At 39.3% G+C, this 24763-nt stretch overlaps 1 protein-coding gene across 3 annotated transcripts in view; it reads left to right on the plus strand.

Annotated features, from left to right (window-relative positions):
• Positions 1-24763, plus strand: part of NOL4 (nucleolar protein 4) — a 256570-nt gene that overhangs the window by 196676 nt on the left and 35131 nt on the right. For 2 of the 3 annotated variants that reach the window (XM_018555320.1, XM_018555321.1), the window contains exons 6-7: positions 16212-16495; positions 19757-19936. In XM_018555320.1, the coding sequence (XP_018410822.1) occupies positions 16212-16495; positions 19757-19936 (464 nt within the window). Of the gene's footprint in view, positions 1-16211; positions 16496-19756; positions 19937-21985; positions 22178-24763 lie in introns of all 3 variants that reach the window. The other variant, XM_018555318.1, reaches the window with a different exon arrangement.

Raw genomic sequence — 24763 nt, forward strand, 5'->3', positions numbered from 1 at the left:
GATTTACTGAATTAGGCTGGGCACACACCTTACAACCATCGCAAGACTTTTGGTTGTAAGGTGTGTGCCCAGCCTAATTCAGTAAATCAGTAAGGTAAATCAGTAAGGTACTTAAAAAAACGTACGATCTGCCTATCTTGCATAGGCAGATCGTACTTGCGATGATCGCAAGCCACGCCCCCTGAGGGGCGGGCTTCCGATGACCGCAATGCCAAACGGGCAGTGTGCGCTTGCGCACACTGGCCGGTACGGCTGTTATCATACGGACATGCCACAAACCCGCCAAACGTCGTACGATGCTCGGCGAATTTTCGAACATGTCTGTAAGTTCAAAGTCGTGCGACCTTACAGTAGTAGAGGTCGCACGGCTTCCACACACCTTACGATAATCGTACGATCGCGGGATTTCCCGCGATTATCGTAAGGTGTGTGGGGACCTTAAGCCATCCTGAGTGTGCTTTGTTGCTCAGGACACTACCTTGTCTTTTTGCTACTTTCAGTTTTTGCCAAGATCCATAATACATTGTCGATAAATGTTACAACATAATAAGAAAAACTTTGTTCGATCTGTGGCTGCAGCATTGAAGGTTGACATTAGAAAAATATACATTCTTTGAAGGCCTTTCAAGGCAAAAATGATCAGCCAATTAGACACTCAAAATGGTCAATTGTACCACGTAATTTGTTAAATAATAAAGTGTATCTATAGCCATTTTTTCTGTTTTTAAATATTTACTATCTCTGTTTTTAAAGAGGGAAATGTGAGGGAAATCCCCTTTCAGAAAGGTGTCACTGGAACAAAAATTTCCATCGGACACAGACAGCAATTAAGACATGATAGGGGCTTACTTCATCCAAAAGTGAAAGAAACAAAAAGTTAGCTATACACTTTAACTGCCTCCGGGCCGGCCGTAGTAGAAAAACGGCCGGCCCGGAGCTCTCTAGATCTGAGCGGTCGTCTTTAGACATCCGCTCAGGCGCGAGCGGGAAATTGCCGTTTTTTAAAAACAGGCAGCGATGCCTGATACCATACAAGCGATCCGCCGGCTTTAGAGCCTGCGGATCGCGTATATGGGGTGCCGATCGGTATGTGCAAGGCATTCACAGGTGTGTATATACCCATTCATAAATAGGAACATCCGTCTTTTGGATTGTGAAATGTGTAAAAGCCCCAGTCTAGCAATATATACATAACAATATAGGGATTGGCCTGTATAAAGAATAATTCACAAAGCAAACATATTAGTCCTGGGTTCATCTTGATGGGTGTTTAAGTCAAATGTTGCGTAGTTTATTGAAATACGTGCAGCTGTGTGTGAATGGAAAACAGCATCTGACAAGAAAAGATTGTATTTGACCTGCTTTGACTGCAGTTCAAACACACCTTAATAGGACACGATGCGTCGAAATAAATGCAGTGCAATGCAAAGCAGGTTAAATGCAGCATCTTAATTGCCTCGTGTACTGCTCAATTACAGTCTTTTGGGATTTTGCTGACCTACGTTTGACGTGCATTCCAACTAAGGTCAACTGGAAGAAAACAATGTCAAGCCCTTACACACATATATATATATAAAAATGTAATGTACAGCTTCTGCTTTGGAACTGTAAAAGAAAAAACAGTTTTAAAACTCAGTATAATTTATTTAAATTTTCTTTGTCCACTGTTTCATTGATACTAATGGCACATGCTACTTCAGGTGTAGAAAATGATTCTTCCCTCCTGCCCTGACCTCCTGCTAGTACTTTGACCTAGATTCTGCCTGCTGATTTGGATTAGTTGCTTTGGCGTTTCCTAGCTTGGCTTGTGTTAGCAGTATTCGGATGAATCAGCAACAACAGTTCAGTGCTACAGTCCTGCAGTATTTCTGGTGGGCATAATCATTTCTAATAAGAAAAGGAGCTGCTAGCTGCTAAAAGTCACACAATGACTTTTCACACCCGGTATTTCATGCCTGAAGATCCTTTCAGTCAAGATGTTCTTCTCCCAAAAAAACTCTGTGGGGTTGATTTACTAAAGGCAAAAAGGCTGATCACTTCACAGGGGATTATGCACTTTGCAGAAGAAGTTTCTTTTAGTTTAGTGAATGAGGCAATACTCTGCTGACTTCCATCAGTCAATCATGTGCAAGCAAAAATACTATTTATTTTATTTTCCTTCAACTTAATTGGGTATTTTAGGCAAAGTGAACTTTCACCACATTCATCAAGCTAAGGGAAACTTCCCCTGCACAGTGCAAAACCCTTGCAAAGTGAACATCCTATTTGCCTTTAGTAAACCAACCCCAGTATATTAAAATGAAATTTGGCCTCATCTCAGGGAAAAAATCTGCAGAAAGCAATAAGTTTGTCCCCCAATAATGGTTAGACAGCAGCGTTTCTTCAGAGGTTTGATTGGTTTCTTAACCTGTACATAATTAGCTTGATAGTGACAGTGTGACAACAGTACCCATATCTGTGGTCACCATAAATTGCTAGATATGTATTCATTAAAAGCATTACATAACTGTAAACACAATAAGTGCAAGTACTTGCATTCTTACAATGAATCGACTGCACATGACCATCCAGATTGGGAGAGGCAGGATTGGAATTTTTTGCCAATCAGGCTTTGATGCATGCGCATGTGCTACAAGTAACATGCTGATAAGTAAGAGGGCAGAGAGAACAGAGAAGTGACCTAACCATTGTGCTGCTGCTCATTCATTGTCAAATCAGCAGGTTGGTGGTGTGTCTGGATCACAAAACTGGTTGCATTGTATTACGAATCATTTGACAGGTCGCCAAGGCAATTGCCATATGCATTTTAACTGTGTATTGCTGACTGCAGAGTTCAGCTTTAAAGCCCCATTCACTGTAGTGTAAAATATATACAAGCCACAGTTAATATATTTCTCCATTTATATTATTATAAATGGGTTTATTCACATTTGCACTTATATGCACTTTGTGGCTACAAATATAATTATTGTAATATTATAGTACCTCATGCTATGTGAGAAAACATGAAAATGAATACAAGAGTATGTCATTTCAGGTTAAATTTAATGTCTGTATACTTTTAAAACTGGTGGCTATAAAAAAAACCTTTCCTCATTTTAAATGTTTGCCCTGAGGTGTCCTTGGAAAGTACAAAAGTGCAATGCATACAATGGGGGTTATTCACAAAGCTGCCGAAGGATCTAGCCCTAGCTTCAGCTGATCCTTCGGCTAGCTTCGGCCCCAGGATGTTTGGCTGACCCGAAGCCAGCCACAGCAAGCCGATGTACGGCTGATTTCTGTCGGTGTACGGCTGAAAGCAGCCGTACAAGCCTGAAGTAAGTAGCCGAACAGCGTTCGGTTCACTTCGGGTCGGTTATTCACTCGGCTGCCTACTGCAGCTTTGTGAATAACCCCCAATATGTCTGCAGTGTGTCTATTCTCCTGGAGTTTACTTGGGTTTCCTTCCGAGTCACTGATAAGCTAGTCGGCTTCTACCCAAAACTTACCCTGGCATAACACTGAAAGAGCTGTTAGCTCTTTCAGTGGGGGATTGTTGTCAATGGTTTTTAACCCCAAAGCACAAAAAAAAATGTGAGGGCTATCCAAATAAAGTAAACTAAAACTCATTAAAATGCATAAAAAAAGTATATGAAGAAAATAGACCCAAAATATATTGTAATATTCATAGGTGGGAATGGCCCCTTAAAAATACTTCAGGAAGATCAACTAGAGGTATGGAAAATGCCTGCCACATACTCAGCTGGGGAAATTGCATCCATAGCAAAATACACCAATCAATCTAATACATTTACCAGAAATGCCTGTGAAGTTTTTTAATTTATCCAAGCCATGGTATATCTGTAAAAATCAAGCAGCTGGACTTGCTGTATTTTACTCAGGATGTGTCTCTGGTCATCCGACTAGCTTTCTAACTTCAGAATGAGTTGAGAAAGCTAGTCAGATGACCAGCAAAACATCGTAATGGCAAAATACAGCAAGTTGAGATGTCTTGATTTATTTTTTACAGATTTACCAGAAATGTTTGGATTAAGAAATGTCCCTTATATGTATTGATGACAATGTAAGACATAAAAATATCAGATAGATTAGGGCAACTTTTATGCACAGGTCTGGACTGTGGTGGCCAATCCATGTATGAAAATGATGTCTCATGCTTCCTGAGCCACTCTCACAATTTGAGCCCGATGAGTCCTGGCTTTGTCATCTTGGAATATCCCTGTACCAGCAGGGAAGAAAAAATCAATTGATGGAGAAACCTGGTCATGCAGTATATTCAGGTGGTCAGCTGACCTCACTTTTTGGGGTCATAACATTGCTGAACCTGGACCTTACCAGCTGAAGCAACCCCAGATCATAACACTGCCTGAAATCCAGGTGGTGACTTTTTTTTTGGGTCAGGCAGTGTATATGGTGTGCCTTTAACAAAATGATGCATTACAATTTTTTTTACATAGTTTAAATAGTTATTTGCTTTACATAAACATGATTAAATCCCGAATTTTACCAAGTTTTTTTTAATGTATCTAGGCCTCCAAAGAAAAAGCCTATATACCAAAATTCAGCAAACATTTGATCTGATACAACTTTCCAAATAAGTGGAAAGTAATAGAATCATGTTCAAAATCTATTATGGAAACTGAAATGTGTCATTTATATACAGCATATATGCTTTTTATTTTGAGTATATGCCCAGGCTGGTTATGATGTGTATAAAGAACATGCAAGCTAGCTAAAACAGGCCTATCCAGAAATGCAAAGCAAATACAAGATCACTGGCCAGCTTCCTGTCCTTTATATTAGTATAGATTTTGTAAGAAAGCATTAACATATTTTGTCTCCATTTCCAATCTTAACATGACTTTTAACAAGGTTCACTATTCAAAATGGATTTAAAAAAATTAGCACATGGTAGTTAATTTTTTTCATTTCAAATCTTAGATACTAAAACAGCTCCTAATACAGTGATGTGATAGCTCTGTATTTAATATAACTCAGCAAAGCTCACACTGCTTTCAGCTGACGGGCTGTTGTTTGAAGTCAGCAGTGCCACCTACTGTGCATTTTAAGATAAGCAGCAGCTGCACCACATTTGCAGCCCCTGTAGTTTGCTGAGAGTGAACAGAGAAGTGCATATTACCGAGAGCTTTCAATTTTCATAGGACTCTCTTTTCTCTGATTCATGTGCCCTATATACTTTTTGCTTTGCTGTTTATCTTGTGTTGGTTTTATCTGTGGTGCTACAAAATATTTTTAGTGTTGCAAGATTGTAGCATACGCCATTCTAGTTTAGGAGCTTGGGTCATAGTATGGGCTGCTAGTGCCATGTTTCTGAACCCTGTGCAGGATCTAAAGTACTTAATCACTCAGTGGTGCTTTAGGCACAGTAGACACGAGAGCTGATGAGTACTTCATATGCTATTTTTAGCAGTAAACCATGTTTAATCCGCATGTGACTTTGGGCTCCTTCCCTTTTTCATTCAACTTGATCTTCTGTATCCTTGCATAAATCATGAGTCCGGTGACAGTCCGGGGCAGATACATTCATTACATTGCGGTGTGCTCCTGAAGTGAACTACAGAGCCAGGGGACAAGGGAGCTGCTTAAGTGGAAAACAGGTGCTGAGCAGCAGCTAGCCTCTATCACTTAAATGCACTTCTGAATAAAATATGGACTGCTTGCAATAATTACTGTTACCCACTGCCATTTTAAGTACAAAATACCTTTCAAATACCCTATTTATCAGCATGATGCAAATTATAACATAATCTAACTTTGTGCTATTTGCCAAAATGTTGTCTTATTCATAACAGTAGAGTGTTGTTGTACCATGTTAGCCATTGGTAGCAGCATGTAAATGCAAAGTTAAATGATACCATTTATTGGCTAACTTAAAAAATGAAATGTCAAACTTCTAAAACAGTCAACAAATTTGCACTCTGCATGGGAAGTTTCTCCTTAGTTTAGTGAATGAGGTGGAGCGCTGCTGACTTCCATCACCCAATCATATGCAAGCAGAATTACAGTTTGTTTTTATTCTCCTTGCACAGGATTCGGTATTCTTTGCAAAGTAAAATATCACCACATTCACCAAGCTAAGGGAAATTTTCCATTGCAAAGTGCAAATTCCCTTGCAAAGTGAACAGCCTATTTGCCTTAGTAAAACAATCCTTTAGGTCCATTCTAAGCAAAGCAAGTGTTTTTCGACTCCAGCTTGGGTATGGCAGCCCATACACAAGTGATCGAGTCAATTTCTTTCAAACTGTGTGGACATGTTTAACGATGGTGAGGTATTGAGGAACAGTTACTGGTTTTATCATATAAGTCATTGTAGTTATAATACAACCTTACCCTTGTACTTGCCTGCTGGGCATTGAAGAGGAATGCTCACCTAATACTTTTACATCTGTACTTGACTTGGTTCTTTTTTTATTCAATGAAAGCTCTGCTTCTCACTTGGAAGTCTGCACTCCCCCATACTGATATTCTGTTTTAAACTCTACTCTTCATCTGCACAAAGCTACATACACTTGTCGGATACACCATGGTGAGTCTGAAAGGCTTTATAATCACTGGCTACCTCAGGAAATTCACTTGTCTAGTTATGAGATTCTTATGTATTGAAATCTTAGCCTTGAGCTCCAACATAACTGGTTTAGTAACCTGATGCTAGCCATAGAATTTGACAGTAACCACCTGCTTGAACCATTTTCGCTGTTCATACAAGACTGAAAATGTAGAGTTAGACAATACCTTATATTTGCTGCCTGATTTAATAAATGCCCAGCCTTAACAAAGTCTCTTCTTCAGACCTGGAATAGCCAGCTTTGAATGCATTACTAAGGTATGCCATGAAGGACTCTTAACTTGTATCACTCACTAGTCTTGCATTTCTCTTAATCTACAAGTTGTAGCCTGCAGTGATCTGAGCGGTCTCCAGTGCCTGCATTTTTTTATTTATTTAGCTAGCCAATGTGAGGTATATTTTAACTGTATTCATCTAATTCATTAAACAGTGCAAGGTGCTGTTTGCAAAGTGTAAGCTGCAGTAACCCATTGCAACCAACCAGAATTCACTTTACTGAAGTCATACTAGTAGAAGATCAATACTAACTGGTTGCTCTGCATACGGTACATTGCACCCATCACTTTGCTACATGCTTATTGAATGAACAACATTGGTCTGTCATGGGGTATAACATTTATTTTAGGGGCCCCTCTTGTATACCTTGGTTGTACGGTATATCAGTCTTCCAAGTATCCTTTCTCAACTGTCCTATCATCTCTTTGTTCACAAGAGTTTTGTGTCTGTAGCCCCTATATAATATACATATATGTTCTATCACAGCGATTCTTGTTCCTAACTGTAAGGAGTTAACTTGGCACTGTGTGTGATCTGAAGCAGAGATTTGTGGGGATTGCAGTGCAGAGCTGACACTGGGGATTGCTAATAGAGCTCTTGTGAACTACCACTCCCAGGATGCTGTGCGAGAGGAAGGAGGAGGGCTATGTACTGCAGTGACTGAGCGTGCCCAGTCTGACTGGGGGATCTGCAGGAGACAGGCCTGTGTGCGGCACTGTGTGAATTAGGACTGCATGCAGCAGAGCTGTGTGATTCCCACTGACAGATTGGGACACACAGAATCTGTACAGCAGCGCTCTGAAGGACGGATGTTCATCTGCTGAACCAGAGAGACTGTGTTCGAGCGCCTGAACCGAGGCCTAGTCGCATGGCTGAACCAGCCGCCGGAGTGACCCAGCCAGCCCAGTAGAGAGAGAGGGAGCCAGACGGAGCCAATTGAGAGGACTGCAAACATCCTGGATGGGTGAGGACCTTTTGTCGGGGACCCAGATGACTTCCCTCTATGTCGCCTGAACTGAAGAGAGAGAGAGAGAGGCCAGCGATTGGTTAGCAAATTGCTCTTGGAAAGGTACGGCACCCCTGATTGCCCTGATCACCATATTTTTGTACATGAATACATGTAGACTGTTGTACATAAAAAAATAAAATAAGACCTACCCCGAAAATAAGACCTAATGTGTTTTTTTGAGCCAAAAAAAATATAAGACAGTGTCTTATTTTCGGGGAAACACGTTATTTAACATGTCATTGTCTTTCTGTGTGAATTCGTGGAGGGAGTGGCACTTCTTCACTCAAAATGTTACAGCTGACAAGCCAGGTATCAATTAAAATATGTATTAGTTATGCTGAAGGCATTTACTGCTTATTTATTACTGCTCTATCAAATAATATGCTTCTGAATATATACCTTGCCAAAACAATGTTATTAGCTGTCATTGTCTGTGATAGATACATAACTCTTAATTACTGTAGTAGAAGTTACTATGGCTCATGCAGTAAGAATGGTTTGTTGTGTTAGTTACCTAGTCAGAGAGGCTGTGGTGCCCCGTGTTCTGACTGGTTGTATTGATTCTTAATGGACAATTCAGTCATTTTGCAACAGAAGGCATAGCAGTAAAGAGGTGAACCTCTGTCCTTTTAAGTTAAGGTGAACGCCAGCCAAACTGAACACACAGAGGACATACATATATGGGAACTGTATTCCCTACCAAAGGATTTGCATTTATGTTTATCCAGTCTTGAGATAGATTTGCACAGCTCTGCCATGTAGAACAGCCCTGTCTGGCAGGAGAAGGCTCCTTATTATTTTCCGCTGCATTTCACTTACAGGTTTGGTCTCTTCCCCCAGCCGGTAACTGGACAATGAAAGGAGCAGTGGCAGACTGATAAGACTGATCTCTGTTTCCTCCTGTCAGTATGCTCCCTATTATCAAATAAGTACTGCAGCACAACAGATTGGCTTCCAGTCCTACTCCTCCCTCCCCCAATCTAAGTGCTGCTGTACAGGGGATAGCAAGAGGCTGATACCAAGTCAAATTCAAAGTACTGACGTTGCTTGCATTTGAAATAATACATCTAGTGATGCTTTAATGAATGCAGAACTGCATTCATTTGTGTATTTTATATCTGCCTGCAGTCCAGCTGTAACCCTTTTTATGTAAAACATTGTGTGATTGCATGGACCACTTCTTTCCTGTAATAAAGTAGTGACAGGTGAGATGTTTAAGTGCAAGTACACTACTTGTAAGTGAGATGTAAGTGCATTACTTTTATCCTTTATTAAACAGTTACATTTATACTGCACTTAGATCTGTGCGCCTGTTTTTTTAATGTTTTTTTTCACTGTAATAAAGTAGTGAAGGTTGGGTGTTCGCTTCGTTTCAGCACACTTTTCTTATATAAGTTGTGAGTTTGTGGACAGGTCGTACTAGTTCAGTTGGGTCCACACATAGCAAAACTGACAGTAAAGCTGCCAGTACACTGTACTATTTTTCTCACAGATTCCTTCATCCATGCTAAGCAGAGAACCCTCTGCTGTTTCCATTGTAATCTGATATTGGCTGCTGGCCACTTAAAGTATGTTTCCACTTTTGCTGTCAAATTGGGATAACACCTGCTTTATATTTATATATAGCTTAACTAAAATAAAAAATGTTTTTATTTAAAATTGCTGCTTACATTTTACTTTTTACTTTCAGAAAAAATCCTACTTACCTTTTGTTGAGAAAGGGGCTGTGGAGTTATGCTTATCAGTTGTATTCTAGATATGCACACTAAATGTGCACACCGTCTGTCCTAACAAAGGGTTCAAGATCTCAAAGCTTGGGTGGTACATTGTATTTTAATTAGGGATGCACCGAAATTTCGGCCGCCGAAACATATAGGCCAAAAATGGCACTTTTGGCAAAATGCCGAAAGTGCCATCTTTCGGGCGAAATTGCAGTGCATCCCTGGTTTCTCTCCTCCCCGCTGGGCACTGCTCTGTGTCCCCTATGACACAGAGCAGTGTCCAGAGAGGAACTATTATAGGAGGCCGACGGTGCAAGGGAGGAGAGCAATGTGAGCAGCTGGGGTGTAACAGGAGGCTGGGCTCTCCTCTCGCACTGCCCCGCTCAGCCTCCGGTGATAGATCAGGAGAGCAGTGTGGGGGCGGAGACAGCTGTCACTGTAGACCGGGGGCAGGGGAAGAGTCAGCTGTCGCAGGAGACCGAGCTCTCCTTCCGCACTGCTCGCTCAGCCTCCTGCGAGAGCAAGTCAGGATGTAGAATGGGTACAAGTACTCAGCGATCAGAGATCAGCGATCAGTAAATAATTGAGTGCAGAGTATGTTTACTGTGTCCCCAATTATGAATGAATGGGAAGTGATCTACATCACTTCCTTTTCATTCATGATTGTGGACATGGCAAACATACTATCTCCACAAGTTATGAATGAACAGGAACACTCAGTATAGAGAATCACATTCGGCTGGGCACCTTAATACTTGCCATAGACTTAAAGTTTGGATTCCCCCATCCACGCTAAACAGTGTGGATAGGGGAATCCTGATCCTGATTGGCCGATGGTTTTCAAATCGATTCCTTAGTCAATTGAAAAGTTGACTTTTGTCTAATTCAGTGGCGCCATACACAGTCAGCAGGACTTGGACGAAATTCAACAGGTTTATGGCCAGCCTTACCTAACCTAAACTAATCTTCCTCTGTGTTCAAAACAGAGGGCACCAAAAGTTACAAGTCTTATGCCAAAATTGAATAGTACTGACCCTCTGGTGTAATCAAAGTTATCACTGTGGTGAACAGCAGTGATGCATAATATCAGCTAAAAGTAGAGAAAGATGTCTGTTTTTTGTGGTGAAACTCTAAAGGGTTTATCAGGAAAAAATGGCATTGGACTTGCACTTGGACTGCTAGTTTAGATCATTTATAAGCTTCTTATATCTCTCTGGGATTCCTTCAGAAGACCCCACTGCCAAAATTTCTGGCTCGGCACCCCCCATGCAGCCTAGGAGATATTTCTTCTGTTTGTAGTTGATGCACATCACAGTTCATTGAACTTCACTGTTGCACACCAGTGTTCTGCATCATCACTTGCTGCCTGCTGTTTTATGAGCTCCCTTTGCTGCATTCGCTGTAAAGAATAAATGATCCAGCAATGATGGACAGACCCTTTATAATGATTATGGTAGGTGTGTGTAGCTTGGAAATTGGGTGCTGAAGTCTTGCAGCCAGAGATAATAGAAGCTGGTGAATGATTTAAAGGGGATTTGGAGCGAGATAAATACCTAGGTGGCCACCTTACAAAATGCTTATTATTAGGCTGATCCTCTGGATTTAAAACCTTCTAACGCACTGATACAGAACAAATGTTAAGTCATGGAATCAGTCAGAGTTCCTGATCTACATATTGGTTTGAGGCCAGTGTGGCTGATTTAGAACATGTTCACATCGTAAGGGAATCTTTACTTAGCTTAGTGAATGTGGTAATAATTCACTTTGGAAAGAATACCCAATCACTTGCATAAAAAAGTGTCTTTGCTTGCACATCATTAGATAATTGAAGTCAGCAGAGCTTGTCCTCATACACTGAGCTAAGTGAAATTTCCCTTGCAAAGTTAACATGCTCGACTACTCTAATAAGTCATCCACAGTGACTCAACAAATACTAAAAGCAGAATCAAACGTTCAGTTTAAATCAGCTAAATATATTTCAGCTGCATCAAATCAAAAGGTGATGAATCTAAAGGTGCCCATACACCTGCCGATTATCGTACGATAATCGCAGGAAATCCCACGATCGTATGATAATCGGCAGGTGTATGGAAGGCGTGCGACCGTTTCTACTGTACGGTCACACGTCTTTTGTCTCCCGAGCAGTTTGAAAACCCGCCGATAATCGTACGATTGTCGGCGGGTTAGTGGCGTTCTCGGGAGACAAATGCCGAACAGGCCGGTGTGCGCAAGCGCACACTGCCCGTTCAGCATTGCAGTCATCGGAAGTCCGCCCCTCAGCGGGGCGAGCTTGCGATGATCGCAAGTACGATCTGCCTGTCCAAGATGGGCAGATCGTACGTTTTTTTCATTACCTTACAACCATAGCAAGACTTTTGTCTGTAAGGTTGTAAGGTGTATGGCCAGCTTTACAGTTTATTTAAGACTGGATTCACATCAGATTCGTTGGGGCTACCATATAATTTTTTCCAGTGCAGCCCCAACACAAGACAAGGCTATTTGCCTCATTTTGAATAGGCACTGATTTGCGGTGATGTGCACTTAAAAAGAGTACTGCATTCTTTACTTCTTTACTTCTTTTCAGAGCAGCAGGATGTGATTCGGTACAACCACCTCACAACGTGCTGTGCCCATAGAACCTAATGAAATGTCTTTTGTGACATTTCAATAAAGTTAAAAAAAGTAAACAGTGTGATGTGCCAGGATCACCGCATTAGCACTGTGCAACACACTGTGTGAGCAGTAGCTGTGTGTTGTAGTGCAGTTGCTGGTGTGAATGGGCCCTTAAACACAGATTTTACCTCGTGTTACCACAAATGAACAACAACTTATGTACATCAGTGCCATTTATTTTGAATAGCATCCCCACTGTTTTGACATGTGAACAATCTGTGCAATGCGATTAATTGCATTAAGAAAAGTGTGGCATGCAGCATCTTTAGTGTATTGCGGCCCTTTTAGTGGACTTCGTAATGCAATGTATGTAAAACACCTGATTATGTACACTGATGTGAACGGACCCTAAGGGCCAGTTCACACCACAAACAGTGCGTTCCAAAGCGGTCGGGCTCTGGAACGCACTGAGCCTGATGAAGGGGACCCCTTAAGGCACCAAAAGCGCTTGTATTGAATGGCAATGTGTCATTAAATGGAGTTTTGCTAATTTATCATACGGTGTGCTGGTGACATCATTTCTTCTTCTGTGTTAATCACGGTGCCGTCCGTAGTCACTACAAGCACCCACCTATTTGCACAGGTTTCTCTGATGTTCCGGTAAGGAGTGCAGCAAGGCTTCTTGTTTTCTGGAACGCACTGAAACGCATTTCGGCCGGCTTCCTGCGTTCAGGGGCGGGAGGGGGCATGGCGGTGCATTGAAGTCAATGGCTCCGCAGCCACGCCCCCCACCTGAAGTGCGATCAGTCAAACGTGTGGCACATTAGTGCCTGCGTTCTGGTCCAGTGCGATCTGCAAAAATGCTGCATTCACTGCGGGTGGGGGGGTGTAGCAGCTGTGCCGTTGGCTTCATGCCCCCTCCCGTCACTGAATGCAGGGAGCCGGCCGGAGTGCGATATAGTGCGTTCCAGAGCCAGCAGCTTGTTCCCTTGTTCTTTGTGTGGAGTGTGGTGGTCTCTCTGCAGAGGTTCCACACTCCTGTTGGGTCAGGTCTATAGCTCTGCGGTCATGTAAGGCGCATCGGAAAGCCCATTCATTTAAGTGAGCTGCCTTCAATGGGCCCTAAATGATAAGAATTATTCATGTGCATCTCAGCAAGATAAGCTCCCTCAAGACAGAAAATACAGGCTGTATTTTGATATTTCAGAAATGTTTCCACACAGGCTAATGAGTGCACTAAATGCATTATTATAATCAGATATCCCATCAGAAACGGCTTCTTATTTCTGGTATGCATAAAAACAACCTTTAATTCTTCTCATCAGAATATCCAAGCCAAACAACTGTGATTATGGTCAATGCCTCCCTCCTCTTTCTCTAATATGTCCTCAGTACCAGCCTGATTACTGGCTAGGAACACTCCTGTATTTCCAGCTAACAGACTTAATTGCTTGTTTTTTCCTGGTTACTAATAACTACTTACTACATAAGTCAGGATTATTACATTTATTTGTATGCATTTATTTCATCCCTGTTTATATCAGGATATGTGTGTACTGTATCAGTAGTGACCATGTACATGATAATCATACAATACATAAAAGCAAATAAAAATACCTCAAATATAAAGAATGTTAAAATTCAACTAGTACTAGCTGAAATGATGCTTTACTGATTTGTAACATTTTCCCAATGATTGCATGAGATTGCATGAAATGATCGTTGATTTACCCTGCAAGGCTATTTAGAGAAATCACCAACACATGATCAGTCATACAGAATATCTGTGTTCCAAAAGGCAGAAATAATATAACAAAATGTAAAGAAAAAAGATGGTGTGACCTAAGGCAACCAACAATGCGTTGATATGCTGATCAGTGTAAGATGTAACCCTACATTTAATAGATTGATAAAGATGGGGTTTAGGGGTATTTTTAAAACAATGTGTAAACCCGTGCAAATGTTTAATTTTTACTTGTGTTAGTGGTGTGTAGGCAAAGGGCAGGAGGTAGTAGCAACAGGTGTGTTGCACATAAACTACCCCCCTCCCTTGATTACCCCAACCATCAGTTTAGGGCACAGGTGGTACAGAAGAGCCCAGTGCCTGATCAGAGAGGTTATGCTACTTGGTAGGAAATATCTTGGCCATCCTCTTGAAGCACTTCCTCAATGTTGAAAGGCATGCAAGTTGGCATACCCCTAGCAGGGACCCAAACCGTCTCAGCCTTGGTGTTAAAAAGATGTCCAGCTGTATGCCCGCTTGGGAGCACCTTGCTTTATTTTTACTTAAAGTTGTAACCCCCTTCCCCATAGAACTTGAAGTGCACCGGTGCCCAGACTATGTAGATTCAAATATTTACATATTCTTAATAAGCAGTAAAATGGCTTTAAACAGACCTCTTCTCCCTAGCTCCATGTACTTTGAAGTAATTCATCCTTAAAAATTATAATATATACTCTGAAATAAGGTTTCAATCAATTTCTAACAGATTATAAGAACCTGGTATTCATTTATATTAGAGGACTGGCAGGCCACCATAGACAATAAGGGGAGAATAGATGCGATTTTAGTGCTGTTATGAAATTTGAAGATGAATTTCTCCACAATGTCCACAGCTACATAGGTCAGTGAGGGATTATTTTAATCTGTACTGTTCAGAATATGTGAATAATATAAAGTGCATAGTCTTGGCTTCAGTGCACTTTAACCCTTTCGCTTCCACGGGCATAAATACTATATCCATGGCAGTGCCAGAAGGTAAACAATCTACACCAGCCAGGAGATTGTTTACTTTTTTACATTTCTACTTCCAGCTGCTGGAACATGTCTACATGCTGCAGAAGATGTGTATATTTCACTGAAAATTTAGATCTGATAAACAGTAGCACAAATATTGTGTGATATAAAAATTGTACCTGCCACTATTCTACAGAGTCTCGGCTTTCAGGATATATGATGCTTTGCAGGGTTTTAAGTAATCTTCAAGCCTAAAATTAGCATTTGTGCAAACAATGAAAAAAAGGGTTCTGGCAAGTGAAAGAGTTAAAGCTAAGTTCCAGGCAAACAGCTAAATACACAGTTGATATACATGAGAACTGTTTTACCTCCCAAAAGATTTGTGTACCTGTCCAACCAGCCATGATATTTCCACAGCCTAGCCAGACTGTATAGCAGGGCTGGTGACCAGACTTTTCTCTACTGCAGATTTGCAACATAGGCTGGTCACCCTGACAGTGAATAAGCAGCAGACAACTGATGAGGTCATCTCTCTTCTCACTGCTACTGTCAATATGTTCCTTGTCTGCACAAATACACAGCAACACAAATGCTTCCTCTCCCTTTCGGTATCTGGGTGCTGCTGTACAACAAATTACAGGTGGCTGATACCAAGTCATACCGAGGTACTTATGTTAGCTGCATTTAAAATAAATTGAATTATGTTGCTTATAAATATATAACAGCATTATATATAACTGCATTACCTTGCACTGGCTGGTGTTTAATATCTGCCTTGAGTTTAGCTTTCCATCACATGAATGGATTGGTAAACTGCACTGTACAATTGTCTCTATAAATAATGTCTTTTCACAACTGTTTTTTATGGTTAGTGGCATTTAGCATTCAGGAAGTGTTAAATGTTACATTTGAATAGCTAATCACATAGCTTATTATGCCATATCATAATTGTTTGTCATCTTATCATGGTACAGAAATCCGTTTCCTGCTTCTTGCTGTGTCATGTTATTCTCAGCTATTGCCTTTGAATCCAGATCACGCTTTTTTTGGTGATCCTGATAAAGTTAATATTCCAGAGACCTCCTTGTGCACCATGGTAGTGTAATTTGTTAAAACTGAAACATAGACTATTAAATAAAGATTTTAATTGAGGGTTGTATAACCTGGTAACTTGAGCTGTGGTAAAAAGAGATCTTCAGTAAACTTGTGGTCTTATGGCTTCACAGACAGTATAAAACTAAGCAGCTGTTTAAAATCTATGTTTTGCAGATGATTCCGCTCCGGAGAGTTTTAGTGGTAATGATACCCTGGGACAAAGCTCAAATCCAACAGGAGGGACAGTCAGTAGGGAGGTGACGGAAGCCAGCAGCAATGGAAAAGCTAGTTCTGAGCAAGATGAACAGCCCTTGAATTTGAGTGACTGTCCACTGTCAGCACCACTAAATTCTGAATTCCAAATAGATGATCACACTAGTAATGGAAAAACAAAGTACAAAAACCTCTTAATGACAGATATCAAGATGGAGCAGGAAACAAGGGAGAATGGAAGCAAGGTAAGTCATATAAAGTCTTTTACATTTTATGCAGGGGGAGTGGTATCTATCAAACTTCCCTTGCATGTTTTTGTGGAATCATGTATGACAGTTTTTCATTTTTATCGTAAATCCATTTTTACAGACAACAGGTGAAACTGTAGATTTATGTTTACCAGGATTACTTTAAGGGGTGCATTTATAAAAAAAAAATTGCAGAACCATTTGTCCTGTGAAACTGCATGCACATTTGTTTCATGTGAATCCGGAAAAATAAGAATGTTATTAGTATATTTTCTTCCCGGCTTGACTGTAATATCACAGAAATACTGCATTATGTCCCCTAGATGGAACTGAGGATCATAGGAAGTATGTTGTTTTTACTCCAATCCTCAGCTTCATCTAGTGGCCATAATGCAGTATTTAACTAGTTCACTCTAATCTTAGAAATTAATTACATTCGACCTGTAAAGAAAATATGCTAATAACATTTAAACAGAACAAATGTACATGCAAGTTTCCAGGGCAATTGCATCTGCAATTTTTTATCAATACACCCTGTTTTGCTGAACAAATGCCTTTATTCAGAGCAGAATTGTTGAAGTTCCCATTTCTCACACAGCTGAATAAGTTAAATGAGTGGTTTACCCTGTTCAAATAAATGGCAGTTTAGTAAAGCTGAGAAAGTCACAAAAGGAACAGATAATGCTGGATCATCTCCTTAGAAAACCAAGAATGCCCTGCAAAACCATTTACTATGGGTATTACCTGTATTAAATGTTTGTGTAAAAGAATAATAGTTTTAGAAACTTATTTTAGATATACACTTAAAATAGATCAGATTGAGGTAAATAATCATATCAATAAGTGTTATTTATTTATTGTTTACTTTTTTCTATGTCTAGTCAATAATTATAAATGTACATGGGGCAGACATATTTGCTGATTACACATATAGGCTCTGCATCCTGCTATGTAGTGCTACACTATGTAATCATTATAAATCCCCTATACTTTTCCTCTTCCAGTTGAACAGAAAACTATACTTTAAGCCACTGTATATTCACATTACCAGTTGATTAGGCATGCTTTAATCAAGTTGAGATTAAAGAGTTATTGTTTCTTCACATTCCATAAATCTGGGCTGGAATCTATTAGTTTAAAACAATAAAGAAAGCTATGATGTTAATGAAAAGGTAAGAATAAAATGACCCACCGAATAGGGAGTAAGCATCATGCATACTTCTATCTTCTCAATAAAATTTCACAGCATGCTAATACGTCTCTTCAGACAGCTCATATAAATATATCTCATTAGCTCATTTAAGATAACCATAAATTCAAGTACCCATTCACAAACCTAAGATTGCACAAATATCATTATAAACCCCTCAGCTTGAGCCTGCCTCCTCTGGCTGTATAAAATTAAAAAATTCCACTTACCTGGCTAATTGTATTAAAGATGCGTTAATGGAATGTAGCCTTCATACTTTTTAAAAAAAATGTGAATAGTTTGAACACAAAAAAGAAAGATGATCAGTTTTAATTTTATGGATAGTGCAGATTCCACTAGCAGAATGTTATTAGCACTAATTTTATTGCTATTCTTTTCAATACAGTGGTTTTACAGTTATTATCAAAAAGTAAATTATACCGTGAGATGATTATAAGAGAGATCACTGCATAAAATTAGCAATGCTGCAGTACAATATGTGGGAATTTACTGAATATTTTGTCAGGGCTTAGAGCAGCACATTTTATCTCCAGAGTTTACTTACTATGCTGATGCTTTTGCCTATACATGAATGAGCTAAACATAGTACCCCCACTTTTGACCTAATTCCACCTATGATTCTTAATGTTTCCTCCTATTCCGTATGTATGTATGTACAATGCACAGTACTACTTTTATTCTGTATGCTTGGTATAATTCTCAGTATCTGTTCTAATGTTGGATGGATGGATGCTGCACATTACCACCTTTCTTGTGTTGTTTGTAGTGCTTGTAGTATCTTTTCTCATTCTGTATGTATGTAAGGCTATTGCGCAGTAGCACTTCTTTTGTTCTGTATGCTAGGTGTAATTCACTGTATCTGTTCTTTTACTAAATGTATTGTAAGGGGGACGTATTCAACTGGTAGTGACAGTTTTAAACCATGCATGACACCCAGGAATAGTTCAAGCAGGTTTGTTCTGCACTTTTCAACAAGGCAGTAAAGAAACACAGTTTAGTTCAAGAAGGCTTTGTACAGCAAGTCCATAGAATAAAAGGAACAGGGTGCTCTCTAATCGGTTCTCTCCAACATATGGACAGTAGGGCTGCAACAACTAATCGACATAATCGATTATAATCGATTATTGAAAAAGTTGTCAACTTTTTCAATAATCGATTAATCGGCTTCTGATTGGTTGGCCCTGTTCACGGCTCCACACACGCTGCGCGTCACACCTCCCCACCTGGTACAGTAGAAAGGCATCATGGCACACTCACAAACCAGCATGTAAAATAACTTGTCTCACCACTAAGGACAATGACAGAGGTTTGGATACACGTCTTCTGCAAAGGATGTGTAAGCCGCACTGCCGCGCCAAGGCACCTCTTATAGTGCGGTCCTAACTCTAAACTATGAGAGTCTCCATCTTGGAGCACATGGGGGCAGAAGATAAGTACATGTTCCTATTTAGCAATCTGTCAGCAGTCAGCCTTTTCACCCATCATCAGGCTCTCACAGCAGAGAGGGTGAGAAAGAGCATCTAGCATAAGCCTGCTCCAAAGTAGAAAGGCATGTGGCTGACTGATAAGTGAAGTCTGACTAACAGGTAAAGCATGGACCTAGGACTGAATGCTTTATCCCCAGTCCCTCAGATTATTTGACAATCCACAGTCCCTCTTACAATATATTTTATCTGAAAGCAGACCAGCTAGAAGGTATCCAGGGCATCCTAAACATTCACTTGTCCAGGGTCTTCAAAACACTCCTAATGAGGCTCTGTTGTAAATGGTCAAGCCATAAATAGTCTGGAAAGCAGTTGAGGAATACATATTATTATTATTAAACAGGAATATATAATATTATACAGAATTTATATAGTGCTTTACAATATAAAGAAAGACCATACAGTTACAAGAGGGTTCGGAAGGCACTGTTTTTAAACATTCTATCTAACGTTTAAGATTTGGCTGGACTTTTCCTCTGATGCCCACTTTAATCTTCCTATGAGGAACTATCATGACTGGGTAGGGGAGGATGATAAGCTAATCTGTCTTCTTTTTTTTCTCAGTCCCCAGCACATAGCTACTCCAGCTATGACTCTGGTAAAAATGAAAGTGTAGGTGGTTGTGGTGAAGATTTATCTTTGAATCGAGGGGATGATGATGAAGATGACCATGATGACCATGAGGATGTAGAGAAGGCAACTGAAACAGATGGAGTTGAAGCTGAACGCTTGAAAGCCTTTAATGTAAGCATTCATAGTGACATTCCTATTAACAAGCTGAAATGTAAACACATCTTCTGTACTCAATTGGTAGATTCGAAAGAAAATGCTTTATAGGATCAAAACTTTCACATAGCATTTACGATGCTGCCAATGGCATTATTCCACAATTTGTTCTTCTGTTTATTCATTTGTTTTAACTTTTTGATTTTGTGGTGCTTCTTTTTTTTCTTGTGAAACCTATATCTGTATTTAGTTCAAGAAATTCTACTTAAAAAACAAAAAACGCAAGTAGTGGTCTAGAATGATATAGAAAGAGACTTCAAGGGTACAAAAAAAGCATTTGTAACTGTCCTAAAATAGATTTTCTAAATAGTTGATGGTATTCAGTATCCTGTTTTATTTATTCTTGTTGTCCCTTGTTAAATAATGTACAGGTTAGTTTACACAATTGCTCTGGCATATGACAGTGCAAATTTTTGAGTGCAAGTTTTTATTGAGTTTGGTAAAACAATTGTTAGATGCACCTAAATAAACAGAAAGGACTTATCATACAGACAGCTCATCAATGGCAGAATATTAGATTAAATTCTCTGCTGCATGTGAGCTGAGGTCTTTCCTTCAGTGATGTGTTAAAGGAGAAGAGTAGCAGCACACGCAGTGAAAGTTTGAATTGCCTGCAGGAGAAAATAAAAGTATGCATGGAAACCTAATACACATTAGATGCTTTGGACCTGGCCTGTCAATTTTCTCAAAAAATAACAGGAGCTTTGTTTAAAGGACATGTCTTTTAAAGCCTACTACTATGTATGGTATTTGCTATGCAGATAATTTATATGAATAGCTATGATCATTATGCTACATAAACATTAAAGTAATAGTATTTTTACCCTATAGAAGATTGTAGGGTTTTGTATTGCCATTAAATATATCGGGTGTAGTGATAATTAAACCAGTGCGAATGTATTGGTGTCTCTTTATGCCCTGCACTTATAATCAGAGTGATCAGAAAATGACCTTTGGATGTGCCTTTTAAAAGCTATTTATTTAACATTAGCCTCAATAACATAAAGTAGGTCTGACATATGAACAGGCCTGTACAGAAGTAGGACTAAATCCCAACTCCGGACTAAACATTTATTTCTTTTTTGGGCAGAGCAAGGAAGGGATATCCTAATCTAGAGATATCCCTTCACTTCTGTCAGGACAGTATGTGATGGCAAATCTCTCCAACTATGACATTGATCCAACTATGAAATTGACAAAACGACATTTATAGTGTAAGGAAGCATTAGAACTTCTGAGGATTTTTTGAGTTGTTATTGCTGTCTGTATTATTCTGTCCCAGTTATACTCAAACCTCTCATTTCTTCTAGGGGTGTCAGAGGGTCAGGACAGGAAGTAAGGCAAACACCCCTCACTGGGATCCCAGACAGAAATAAAAAAACATTTTAACTCCACTATTAAAAACTAAAAACAAATAGCTGGTATTAGGTAATAAATATGTTACTACTTGCATCCTTTATTTAATTACAATGACTAAGTATTGACTTTTCTAGCCAGCTTTGCTTCCAGAGACCCATGCCTGGGCTAAATCACTACCTACCGAGGAAGAAAAGAAAGGTCCCAATGTGTACAAGCTTTCATTAGATGCTGTTTTTAGTTTTTTTTTCTTTCTTTTACCCCTTTGCCTTAGGGACAATTGCACAATGTTTCTCTCTGTGTTGCAGTTGTGTTTGTTTGTGTGGTGTGCTTTTTTTTATGTTAATGTCTATGCCTATGCATTGATCTAGGGATATAAACTGAATGCAGAACACATTACACAAAGTTGCCAAAGTATGCTTATTTTTTTGGGATGCATCTTCCCTTGCATCATTAATATTTACTGTGTGCTGGTGTATCCCGTTATTTCCAACAGAAAGTGTATTTGGTCTAGAATGATTCATCTCTGTATATACATTATTGTTTTTATGGAAAGTCTCTATTCCTGTCTCTGTGGAAGGTGTGGTAGTAAGATGAGAGACAAGAGCAGCCCCTCCAATCCCTTCTCCTCTGTCTCTCTCTTACCAACAGATGTTTGTCAGGCTGTTTGTAGATGAAAACTTGGACCGAATGGTCCCTATCTCTAAGCAGCCCAAAGAAAAGATCCAGGCAATCATTGACTCATGCAGGCGACAATTTCCTGAGTACCAAGAGCGTGCCAGAAAACGTATACGCACTTACCTCAAGTCCTGCAGGCGGATGAAAAGAAGTGGTTTTGAGATGGTGAGTTTTGACGTAAAATCAAGCCCATCAGAAACCCCATATGTAATTTCATGGCACTATTTTGTTCTCATCTTAGTGTCTTTATTTTTACCCCCAGTGCAATCAGATCAAAACATTATTTTATTTTTTGTAATCCTCTCATCATTCCTGAATTTTACCCCATTTGACCCTCAATCAGAATCTACCCGTGCCTTATTATTCATCAGCGCTGTTACGCTTTTTTCCAGTTTCAAGTAACTTTTATTTAGTTAGCTGTATTGACCAACCTCCAACTCTGTTCATTTTGGATTTCTTCTAAATGTGTCAGGAGTAGTTTTACATGGACTGGCACAGATGTTTATTTTGGTTGCCATTAAATACCTAATTTCTACTTTACTCCCTGCTTAGTGTCGAACAGTTAAACAGACTGTATATAAAACCCCGGCAAAGGATAAACCTTACAAAGCATGCGTGATTTGAATTGTTTGAATGTAGAAACCCCCTTATGGGATGGGGGAAAGCCTAACTCCAGGTGCCAGTATTTGTATACTTTTAGAGCCATAAGTAAGTGGTTACCTCTCCACAGTAGTAAGTAAACCTTGGACTTGTACTACTGGTTAGTACAACACCTGCTTTAAGTCTGCAACATTATCACGGCATGTATGAAAGACAATGCACTGGTGCTGTGTCTCTGCCCATGGTTACTCTTGGCCATTTACAAAATGTATGTCCGGTGCCTGGGGTTGGGCTTTAAGTAAATGTGGACACATTTCATATATTTATATAACAATAGATGGGCTAAATAGTAAAACAAGAATGCTATGGATCATCAGGCAAGCTTGGTATAGTAAAACTGCCTTACCATACACTCATTAACTCCATCCCAAGGTGCAATATTGTTAATCTGTTAGGTGCCAGGTTCTCATCTAACTTTTATCCTGCTGCAAGGTACATTAACCAGTGAAAACGTAAAACTAAAAGGTTACTGTAACATAAATGGGTTTTTAAAACATTATTCTGCTTTTCTAAAGTTATTGATATGGCATGACAAGACACTAGAATAATTAACATTGTATTTAGTGTTCATATCTTTTTTTGCTGATGCGTGGTGTTTTTGAATTATACATCATGCCCAGAAGGAAATGTTCACATTGTGACTGCCTGGGGTCTTTATGTATGTTCTTCTGTACTCTACAGTAGCCTATAATATTTGTATAGGTAGAACATACAACATTGGGTTCATTAGGATCATCAGTTTTTTTAAAGCCAGCACAAGCATACTATTTACAACATCAAATAACACTCTGCCTTACAATATTCAGTAGGACTCCAAGTTAAACAACAAATCCAGGCACACGTAATATAATTTGACATTTTTCACTATCACTCTGGTAAAGCTTATTCTCCTCCAGTTACCCACTATCTGTTATTATATTATGTAATATAATACAATATTATACAATAGTATACAAATAACCTAATAATTGCAACATATAAGCACTTAGTAATGTAATTTACTCATTAGTAAAGCACATAATAATTATTTTTATCAGGACCTAAGCTTGTCATGTGACTGTATGGGGGGGAAAAAAATGTTTTTTGAACACTAATAAAACAGTTCTGTTAAAAGGATTGTGCTCTGCGTAGAGAAGTGTTTAAACAATAGCCCTGAGATTCACGTAAAATTATAGCAGCAAGATCGGAGCTTTGCTTTTTAAATTCTGTTTTTTTTCTCTACATTGATCTAGGATATGGCTGCACAGTAGTCAACAACTGAACTAAATGTTTTGAACATTATTTCAGCATGAATAATGATTTGCACTGGTCCATTTCCTGGGTTCAATTTGAATATGTTTTTATTTCTATTCTTTGTAACGCTGGGTAACGTAGCATGCTGACGAACAATATCAAAATAACATCTTTGTGGTTTTCTGTTGAAGCATTGTAATTCTAGTCAAGCATAAATTGTCAGGTTTAATAGCCTGATGAGTAAACAATTTAAATGGAAGACAAAGAGAATCAGCAAGCAGAAAATGAATCGTTTGAAGTAAAACGGTTTATAATAAACATGACTGCAGGCTTGTACGAGGCAAAATTGTATGTGTAGCATGCGAGGATAGTTCAGAGGGCTGTGCTGTGTGCATTGGGACATTCCCATTATAATTAAATCATTTTTAAATGTGACCTTTAAGGATCACATTGCTATGAGTGCTTTGTTTACTGATACTGTAGCATCCAGAATATCCTCTACAACTGGGATCCTGATGATTACTTAAGAGGGAAATGGAAGAGACTATGCAAATATCATTTTTGTTAATTTATTCAAGACTTTTAGATAAAATCAGAATGAAATGTCTCAGTTTTGAAAGATGGCCTTGAGGAAAATGACACTATATGGACTTGCATTTAAAAATGAACACATTTACAGTGTAACAGTCTAATAAGAAACATATAGATACATATTTTCTGTGTTATATGTATTTAATGTTGTTGGATATAGTGAGAACATATTAAAGCAAATATCTGGGTTAACTGCTAACCTACACAGCTGAAATCCTTATACAGTATGTTTACATTTATTACTTACAGAAGATAAAGGCCTCTCCT

The sequence above is a fragment of the Nanorana parkeri genome, unplaced genomic scaffold, assembly GCF_000935625.1.
Source record: "Nanorana parkeri isolate BGI_ZX_2015 unplaced genomic scaffold, ASM93562v1 scaffold191, whole genome shotgun sequence".
Classification (NCBI taxonomy): Eukaryota; Metazoa; Chordata; class Amphibia; order Anura; family Dicroglossidae; genus Nanorana; species Nanorana parkeri.